Genomic DNA, 11,117 nt, shown 5'->3' on the forward strand with positions numbered 1-11,117 from the left:
TGGCTAGATGGGTGGAGAACTGGCTTGGTCACAGAAGACAGAGGGTGGTAGTGGAAGGGTCTTTTTCCGGCTGGAGGCCTGTGACTAGTGGTGTTCCGCAGGGCTCTGTATTGGGACCTCTGCTGTTTGTGATTTATATAAACTATCTGGAAGAAGGTGTAACTGGGGTGATCAGTAAGTTTGCGGACGACACAAAATTGGCAGGACTTGCAGATAGTGAGGAGCATTGTCAGAAGCTACAGAAGGATATAGATAGGCTGGAAATTCGGGCAAAGAAATGGCAGATGGAGTTCAATCCTGATAAATGCGAAGTGATGCATTTTGGTAGAAATAATGTAGGGAGGAGCTATATGATAAATGGCAGAACCATAAAGGGTGTAGATACGCAGAGGGACCTGGGTGTGCAAGTCCACAGATCCTTGAAGGTGACATCACAGGTGGAGAAGGTGGTGAAGAAGGCATATGGCATGCTTGCCTTTATAGGACGGGGCATAGAGTATAAAAGTTGGGGTCTGATGTTGCAGATGTATAGAACGTTGGTTCGGCCGCATTTGGAATACTGCTTCCAGTTCTGGTCGCCACACTACCAGAAGGACGTGGAGGCTTTGGAGAGAGTACAGAGGAGGTTTACCAGGATGTTGCCTGGTATGGAGGGGCTTAGTTATGAGGAGAGATTGGGTAAACTGGGGTTGTTCTCCCAGGAAAGACGGAGGATGAGGGGAGACTTAATAGAGGTGTATAAAATTATGAAAGGCATAGATAGGGTGAACGGTGGGAAGCTTTTCCCCAGGTCGGTGGTGACGTTCACGAGGGGTCATAGGTTCAAGGTGAGGGGGGGGGGGGGTTTAACACAGATATCAGAAGGACATATTTTACACAGAGGGTGGTGGGGGCCTGGAATGCGCTGCCAGGCAAGGTGGTGGAGGCTGACACACTGGGAACGTTTAAGACCTATCTAGATAGCCATATGAACGGAGTGGGAATGGAGAGATACAAAAGAATGGTCTAGTTTGGACCAGGGAGCGGCACGGGCTTGGAGGGCCGAAGGGCCTGTTCCTGTGCTGTATTGTTCTTTGTCTTGATTGTGAGTATCTTGAACCATTCCGATATGGAAACACGGTAAATTCATAGTACAGAGAGGGGTTATTTAGCCCATCTTGCCTAAGCTAGCAGGAGAGAGCCATTCAGCCGAAGCTCATTTTTTTCAGTCTTGGTCTATAATCCTGCAGATATTTGCACTTCATATCCAAATATTTGCTTTTAAAGATTAAATTTTAGGCCATTGTTATAGGTTTCCCATCACTCTCCAAGCGAAAAAATAATTTAACTCCTATTTAATCCTTGTGTTAATTACCTGAAGCCAATTCTTTTGTTTATTGACCTCCCCAGGGTACATAGGTCTTTCTTATCTACACTATCTAGCCCTCTTAAATTGTATATACCTCAATTAAATCTCCCATCAACCTCCTCTGTTCCAAATAAAACAATTCCAGCCCACCTATTCTTTGCTTACAACTAAAATGTTCCATTTCTAGTGACATCCAGGGAGATCTTCTCTGTACTCTCTCTAGTGCAATCATATCCTTCCTATGAGTAATAGCTAGAACTGAGCTAGTGTTTTATACAGTTCTGGCATAACCTCCATGCTCTTGCATTCTGTGTCTCAGCTTGCAAAAGAAAATAATGGGTTTTGATTTGATTTATTATTGTCACATGTATTAACATAGTGAAAAGTATTGTTTCTTGTGCGCTATACAGACAAAGCATACCGTTCGTAGAGAAGGAAACGAGAGAGTGCAGAATGTAGTGTTACAGTCATAGCTAGGGTGTAGAGAAAGGTCAACTTAATGCAAGATAAGTCCATTCAAAAGTCTGACAGCAGCAGGGAAGAAGCTGTTGAGTATACCTTCTTAACCACTTTTTCTACATGTCCTGCTACCTTCAGGGATCTGTGGACATGCATTCGGAGGTCCCTCTGTTCATCTGCACTTCCCCTATACTTGGGCTACTGTAACTGAAATGTAAATCTCCAAAGTCCCAGCAGACGACAGGTTGCTCTCTTTTTGAGAGAGAGTGCTGAATAGTGGTGATTTAATCTAAGGGTCACCACACTTCTGGCACGGGTCACAGTTGAGTAGGCGGGTCTTCAGGAATAATCTCAGCCAGTATAGGAATTGAACCCACACTGTTGGCATTGTATCATGTACCAGCCATCCAGCCAACTGCACTATCCAAACCCCTTGCTATAAATACAGAATTATGACCCAAGAACTGGAAACGAAATTCAGCTGGCACAGACATGATGGGCTAAATGGTCTCCTCCTGCATTGTAAATCTTCTGGATCTCAGTTCCCACCATTTATTGTGTATTCAAATTGACAGACTCAAACTCTAATCAGCGTAAAAATTGGAAAAACAACCCTGTGTTATTTAACACTAATTGATAACCTCACTTAAAAAAATTAAAATTCCCTTGGTTTACTTTGAACTGGGACAGCTCAATGCTATGATAATTGATGCCAAAAGTAGAAAATTTTCCACTTGTCTACAAAACAAGCCTCATGTAGTAATAAAATGTGCTTAATTTAGCCTACATAGGAACTTTGAAAGCTTTCAAATTACTGGTTATGCACTACAACATAGATATGCAGTCATTCTGTGCTTCCAATAACTAAATGAGCGCGGGGAGAAAAAAGGCATTGGTTTCACTGATTTTTGAGAATTGTGAATTCATAGACTCTTTCTCATGCTCCTGATCTCCTCCAACAATGCATTCATTCTGATCTGCCCAAAACTTTCTCCCTCCCCATCCCACATGAAGGTGTGACTGGCCTTTATCTAGCTGCCACCCACAGTGACACAGCCATCACAGAAGTTGGAATCCTACTCCAGTTTTTAGAAGCTCAGTAAAGTGTCTAAAGGACACAAAGTTATAATTACAACATGATTGCCACTAATCAGAAAATGATACTTGGTTTTGCAAAATAAAAAAGTGGGATTGTGCATCCTTATAATTCAGTAAGAGTGAAATGAGATTGTCGGTGATATCTGCCGGCTGTACGGTAAATGTAAAAGTGGAAAAAATTGTATTCTGACCGAAGGTACTGTAAATGATACAGCAGACAAAAGAGAAAGACAAATGAGACTGGCAGATTTATTTCCCAAATGTAATGCTTTGTGTTCTTTCAATTTTATTCAAAAATTGTGAATTGGGTCAAAGCTTTTACTACAATATTTCACTTGTGTGCAACACAACTGTTATCCTTCCACCACTGTATGCAATTATTTGCTCTAAAGTAAACCTTCCTGGCAGCAACATTGGTTGTACTTGCCAACACATCCTGTGTGGCTTTATTCTAGAAATAGAGTACACAAATTTTGGCATGCTAGGGAAGAAAAACAAAGATGGCACACTTGGTATTTGAAAATGCCTTCTGATCACTACTGATGTCATCAATAGTGGCACTTGCTTTTCAGTTAATAAGGATTGAAAACAAAAATTAAGATCGAAAATTCTGCTGCTCTTGTATCAATGATTAAAGTCAAAATTTACAAATGCAGCGTTATCACTATAAATGACAGTAAAGCAAACTTTAAGAACATTTCACATTCATCTGTTTAAAATTGTTCCATTTATTCAGCACTAAATTCTCCTCAGTCTTCACTAAAAGAATTTGCTGGTTCAGATCAGTTGTTTATTAGATTTAACTCTATGTACAATGTCAAACATATTTTGAAGTGTACTTTGATTACAAATAAAGAATCCAAAACCAGAGTTCAGCATAACATTGACTGAAACTTTCTGTCGTAAGAAATTATGAGCTATGTGCCCAATTGGATGAATTGATTTATTAGGATCATTGTTTTATACCAATCCAGTGGAACATACACTGTGATGAAACAAACAGCATGAATTGACATTTTTCATGTCGCTTTTACCATGCATTACTGCTCACTCCCCATACTTGAGGAAATGACCACCACAGGGTTCAAACAACATGGGGGGAAACTATGCATTCACTTAGATGACATACTTTAATCTTGCTCAGGTTTAAAACGCCAATGCTTAAAGTTTGCTATCAGTGGAAGTTTCACAAAAATATTACTCAAACGATATCTGCAATACTGTGACATCTTATTTTAAAGGAATATCTCATGGGAATTTTCTTGTGAAATTTACTCCAGAATCCTCTATGACAGTACTGGATTCTATGACAATAGAGCAAAGTGAAGTTGGAAACACTTGCATTTATACAATGTCTTTCACAACCTCAGGCCATCCCAAAACAGTCACTGCTTTGTGTAACATACTCTAAACATCATCCTGTTTTATCAGCACCAATCTGCTTATTGGACACAATCAAGTATTCACTTCTAAAGTTCCAAATTAATCTGACGTTTTATGAATGTTCTGGATGCAGTTTTGTCACCGAGTTCAAAGGTTATATCCATATCATACACCAGTCTGCCACTGGGTAATTTTAATTCTATTCCGTGGTTTACTTGAGGAAGTGGTAATGGAGGTGGGAGAGTAAAACAGAATCGAGAGCAAGAATTTGTCATTTTAATAACAATATTTGGAATGTTTTTTTGTAAATTTAAAGTTTAATTAAGACAACAATGAGGTAATATGCAAATTGAAGGAACGTTAAATTCAGGCAAATGAAATTTAGAAACTACGTGTTCAGATAAATTTCTAAAGTTTAGCAGTGATCGCTCTATATTTAGAAAAAACATTGTGTTGAACAGGAAGTTATTCGTAACATGCATGCACGCCCTTGTGTCATCAATTATTCTCATGTCAAAGATTAAAGCTTCCATTTCACTGCACCAATGTTGCTTAACCATTTAGCACAGTATTAACTGTCCCTCCTATGATAAACTGGCAGATTTGTTCAGTGGGATTGGTTTCTGTTACAGTTCAAGATGTCATACTGTATGACATTTGTAAGACTCCAGTGATTGGCTATTTCACAGTAGTATTTTTAAAACATTTGATTTTACACGTGGAATTTTAAAAGGACTTGGGGCTTTAACTTCAAATTCCATTATGGCTTTTACAATATCCACTTCCTACATCAGCAGTTCTGACTCCAGTGACTAAAGTTCTCGATTAAGTGTTAAGAACATGGGATTCTTTGCACTTTGTACTGTGATCATTTTGAAAACTCAGTTGAAATATTTAATTGAAAAGATACATTTCTTATCCTAAGAAGGCTTTGAATTCAAAAATCATTGGTTAAAGGGCCAATAATCTAAACTACAATTTACTGCATTTTCCTTTAAAGTTCAAAACTGTAGTCTTGATGTCCTTAATATAAATTATAGTTCTCCCTTAAAGGTGAACAGCTAATCAAATACATGGTATGGAATCTGCCATAAAATACAACTTTAAACCTGATAAACAAGATTTATCCTATATTATGGATATCTACATATCTCTTTGGATGTAAATGCCAAAGGATTTTGTAGTTGCATCCCTTTGATTTATTTTCTCTCCCTTGACCCCATGCACAGACAAACTTTAGGTATAAATTTACCTGCAAAGTATAACTAGAAATTTATTTTCAAACTATATGAAACTAACAGCAGTCACTAAACAATGCAATAGTGATACAGTACTTCAGCTTGAACTGTAATAGAAACACATGCCAACCACACAGAAGTATGCAGCAAGCACCATGTATTTTACTATGTGGAAGGGCTAGACTATGACACCATTTCAACACTGCAATGCTAAATCCTGTGACCTGAAGTAGTTCAATAATTTTAATATAGATAATGATATCACAAAGTAATGCACAATGTATTTGTAAAGTCTGATTCCTGCAAATTAAGTAATTAAGTTACACTTCTGGAAGTTTGCATGAACACATCACAATACCTTAAAATCAGATCACACTTTCTTCATGACCAAATAAGCCAAGTTGCAATATCCACATTCATTAAAAACCAGAGTCAAAATTTAGAGAATATATTACAATTGGTGACTTGAAAAATTGTCTGTCAGCAATGCATAATAATGCACAACTCAAGCAAATGGAGTAAAATACTAATCTTCTCAATAACCAACTGACTACTTTAAAGTTTAAAGATAGTCATTAATATACACTGCATTTTCTAGCATTAAAATATTAGGCAAACTCCTACAGAAAAAATGAAATGAAATGGCACAGTGGTTACCCCACAGCGCCAGGAACTCGGGTTCGATTCCTGGCTTGGGTCACTGTATGTGTGGAGTTTGCATGTTCTCCCTGTGTCTGTGTGGGTTCCCTCTGGGTGCTCGGGTTTCCTCCCACAATCCAATGATGTGCAGATTACGTGTATTGGCCATGCTAAATTCTTTCTCAGTGTATCCAAACAAGCACCGGAGTGTGGCAATTAGGGGATTTTCACAGTAACTTTATTGTGATGTGAATGTAAGCCTACTTGTGACTAATAAGCAAGCTTCAAATTTAAAATCATATATGCTAAACTTGGGCTGCTGGTTAGAATCAGGTTTTCAATATTAAGTTATCAATATTACCCACTTTAAATATTGTAAATTAGCATTGAAATAAGCTGATTGCTCAGAAACAATTAAACATTCTCCAAATCACTTACTTTCAAATGATCTTTTGATAAACTAAACTTCATTTTCATTTATGCATAGTATCATATTTCACGTTTTTAGGGTGAACTCAGAAAGACAGGGAACAAAACTGCGGCCTGCTGCACTTTTTTTCCGACTAAAGCTATGTACATTTAGAAGGTCTCTTGGCTGGCCACGTTTCCCACCTCATTCCACAAAAGGGTACTCAAAACATAAATCACCCAAAACAACGCTGCCGCATGTCGCCTTGTAGAAACAAGTTACAACTGCTGTTCGATATTTTAAAAAGTAGATATTCAAAATGTAATCTATGCTATAGAAAACAATCCATCTGAAAATAATCTTAATCATACTCAATAATTACAGGTTAAGTCTTCGCGCCGAAAGTGTAGGTTTTAGGCATGATAAATTAACGTGGTTACTTTCATTAATAAATAAACTCGTTAATAAAATTGCTGACAAATCCAATTTATCAATTCTTTCACTGCGTTATTTTGTATTGATTTTACATGCATTATTGCATACAAGCACACCAGTCATCGCGCAAATATGGAAAATAATTTTCCCCAAACTATAACAACTTCAGACACCAAGATTAAATGCATCGAAATGTTTCATAAGAGTAGGATATCCATTTGACAGCAAATTACACCCACCGGGCATTCTGTATTGTCTTGATCTACAATCATTTTTGCCCACACTCTTCAAACGTTTGGGAAAAAAACACTTTTCACAGAACGTCGATCTAGCTCTAAACAGTGGAGAGACTTTTGCAGATTGAGAGCAAAATGAATTCATAAAGGATGTGTGAAGAAACTGCCAGTGTTCTACCATTACGCATTTAAAACTAAATAGTGATTAAATCGTCTAATGGCCACGAGTGAAGAAGCACTCTGATCACAGAGAACATGCGTAACAAAAAATAGCAACGTGTTATGGACTTTCAACATCTCATGGATTCAATGTTTCTTACATATATTTAATGCTCACATGAAATATATTGATACAAATCGGGCTATGCACAGTGTCAACCTGTACAACAGTTTTAACATGAATAATAGCATTTTTAGAATGTATTTGCATCGCAACAGTTCGTTCTTCTATCACAGCGAATGTTGCACGAGTCAAGTAAAGAGCATATCAATATTTTCAAAACAGGTGAACAATGATAAAAAAAGAGCCGAAATACTGATGACTGGGTTACAATGCCGATCGTGAAAAGCTTGCTTTAAAAAGAGCACACAAGCACTTCTTGATCTTTTCAGTAATGGGTGTACAATATTTGACTGCATGACCAACTAACTAACTCAAAAATTAAAAACACTTGTTTCAAACTTTAATGGGCGGAGACCCAGATGTTTTACTATCTCTTCATCTGTCATCTTTTACAACAATTCATTAATGGAATTGGGGGGGGGGGGGGGAGAGAAAGAGGAAAAAAATGAAAACTTCACAATAAATGTCACGGGTGGGTACAAAGCAATCAATATTAAAAATCAAGGCAACATAAAACCAGATTTTCTACTTGGAACACTTTTTTTTAAAAGCGCAACTGAGAATACAAGTGTGCACTTTGAAGAGGGGAAGCATTGGATTTTTAGTAGGTGGCACAATTCTCATACGAAATAAATATTGCATCCACATTAACTTGTAATCAAGCTCGTCTTTGTGGTCTAAGATTACATAGCAATGCTCAAAAAAAATGAAACCAAGTCAACCCTCGGCCGTTTATCTGCGCATTTAGTAAGTTTGCCTTTGTACTGATCAGTCAGTCACCTTGAGCTAGTGGATACAACGTTAAAAGCACACGCACACTAACATCACACTACAAAAACTCGCACATGTACGCCACAAACTGGCTCAATTTACTCATCCGACAGCAATTAACTTGTGCCGAATGACGAGCGGGTCTTTTTTTTGTTGCAATATTTGATTTCCAATAGCCACGAACAACCAGAACAAAAAAAAACAAATCACATCCAAGATCTACATGCACGAAGGATTTTTTTTACAAAAATAGACATTTCTGGGAGAAAGAACCCAGTCAAACACCAACAACAACAAAAAAACTATCACCTACCTGAGGAGCACGAAATCAGAAAAACGGCAAACGCAAGCTTGGTACCAGCTCCCATGATCGTGTGTTTTATTTATATATATATGTTCAAGAAAATAGGTTAATTAGAACAAAACGATCGTTGTTTCGCTACGGCGAAGAAAAGGGGGAAAAAAATCTCTTCACGACTCCACGTCTCCTGACTTGCTGCTGGCAGCGATCCACCTCGTAGCAAAAATTTCCCCCCCACACACATACACACGCTCTTCACTGGGCAACTTCATTCATGGGGAATTTTAAACAACATCAGACTCCGGTTGTCAATTTTATTTCTGGACAAAAAAAAATCGGGATCGATCGATAACGTCGTCAAAAGATGGTTTTGTGAGATAATTTTTTGAAAAAAAACAACCGCCATTCACATAAAGTGAGGTTGTTGGTGTGGAGAGAGAGAGAGAAAAAAAACGACGATGCAAATCCTCAGCTCCTTTGACGGGAATGGTGTACTCGAAGTCTCCCGGAATTCATAATTAGCGAAGTAGGCCTAAGTCCAAAATGGCGTTGAGTTGTTTTTGTTTCCTCCCCTCTCCTCTCCCCTCCCCTCACACACACCCCCCGCCCCTCCCCCATCGCGCGCTTCCTCCCTCCCGCCTCGAGGAGGATTTAAAAAAAAGGCAAGACTGGCTCGCGCGAGGGGCCCGCCTCCTGAACGCTGCAGGAGTGAGGAGGGAAGATGAGGGGGGGGAGAGGGGGGAGGTGACTTTGATTGACATCCCCTTCACCACATCGGCCTTCGCTGGCGTCAGAGTGATTGACATCTCTTCCGACCAATAGTGAGCCCCCCCGATGTCTCCTCCTCCTCCGAGGGGGGGGAAAGGCGTGTTTATTATTGGATGCCGACCAATCCTCTTGCAGCAGGTGGGCGTGGTCATTGTGTTGTGTGCGTTGCGTGTGTTTTGGCCTCGCTGCTATCAGGAGTGGTTGAGGCCAAAGCGTTCAACCTATCTCTCTCCCCCCCCCGGAGACGATTGACGTGCGTCCTCACCATTCAGCAGCCAGGAGTCGCCAGGCCTGCCGCGCGATTGGCTGAGGCGTGTGTGTGGCGAAGGGGCGGGGAAAGCCCAGATTCACGAGCAAAGGCGCCCACAAGCAAAGGAGTTTGACAGCTGGTTGCAAGCGATGCAGTGACACACATGCACGGGGTAAGGTGCACAACATGGGAATGTGGCTGCAGCCCAGATGCACGGTGCCAAAAAGTTGGCACTTTCCACCAATTTACCTGATCTTGAAAGGTTACTGTGTCTTTTTTATGGTTACACGCCAGCCCGAGACACCACAATAAGAAAGCTCTCTCTTATTTTCCCCCCTTCCTCCATCATCTTTGTCCTCCAGCTCAAGTCAGAGGCTGAGCCAAATCAATATTCAGGGTAATAAGATTCTTCGACTAGCTTGTCGAAATATATTCTTTCCATGCCAGCCCAGTGGCTTTCAAGCCCAATGCTGCTACATGTTATATTATTTCTCTCTATCTGAAGAGGGAAGGTGAGGGGTGCGAGGGCTGTATATCAATTGCTAATTAGACCTTTTTCAAATAACCCGCTATTTTAAGACCCGACGATTTGGTGCTGTAACTCATTAGGGAGCGCACACTGGCAGCAATTCTGGATTGGTGGACCGTGCAGTCAGGGTGAGCATGTTTGCACCCACACGTACTTTCATGTCAGGTGGCAAACTCCACTTCTGAATTCTTCTCTCTCGGCTCCAGTTCCGCATTCTCGACGCAGGAATTTACCGAAGGTAATTGAAATCCTTCCATTATGTTCTCCCGGTGAGTAATTAAACAAAACACATCAATGGTGACTCACAGTTGCTGTTCAGAAGTGGCGTACACGTTAACACAAAAACATGCTCTCTTTTCTCCCTGAAGAATGCAAGTACACATCAAATGTATAGGATTTCATCTCTCTTGTTGAGAAAGAAACAGTAGGATAAACTGGAATCCCGGAAAGGCAGCTACTCGCACAATTACGAAAAAAAACATTGCGGGTTTGGCACTATGCATATGGACGGAGTGGATGTAAATGTTGAGAAATTGGGAACTTATTGCTTTTAGCTGTACCCAGTCTCAACATCAAACATTGTGGTCAGTGGTGTCGCTGATAGTTCTGAGTTCCAATTAGACAACCCTTACTTACACTGATCAAAGTTTGGAAGTTACATCTTTGAGCTTTCTTATACGGTGCCCTCCTTTTTCATCTCGTTGATCCCACCTTGGAAAATTGCAATTCACTTCTAAGAGTTGGAAGTGGCAAGGGAGAATATGGTTTGGCTAAAATATTTTCCATATGTGAGTTATTATAGTTTATAGATCTCATTAATTTGGTTTCACATATTTGTGGCCTAGTTTAAATGCTTTTTAAAAATCTGGTTATAAAATAAATAACCATAGAATGAAGTTATGGCATCATC

At 39.7% G+C, this 11,117-nt stretch overlaps 1 protein-coding gene across 1 annotated transcript in view; it reads right to left on the reverse strand.

Annotated features, from left to right (window-relative positions):
• Nucleotides 1-9,252, reverse strand: part of LOC144503538 (activin receptor type-2A) — a 138,724-nt gene extending 129,472 nt beyond the window's left edge. The window contains exon 1 of the mRNA XM_078227998.1: nucleotides 8,673-9,252. Within this exon, the coding sequence (XP_078084124.1) occupies nucleotides 8,673-8,727 (55 nt within the window). The 5' untranslated portion in view covers nucleotides 8,728-9,252. The remainder of the gene's footprint in view (nucleotides 1-8,672) is intronic.
• Nucleotides 9,253-11,117: the final 1,865 nt, after the last annotated feature.

Source organism: Mustelus asterias, chromosome 14 (genome assembly GCF_964213995.1).
Source record: "Mustelus asterias chromosome 14, sMusAst1.hap1.1, whole genome shotgun sequence".
NCBI classification, from domain to species: domain Eukaryota; kingdom Metazoa; phylum Chordata; class Chondrichthyes; order Carcharhiniformes; family Triakidae; genus Mustelus; species Mustelus asterias.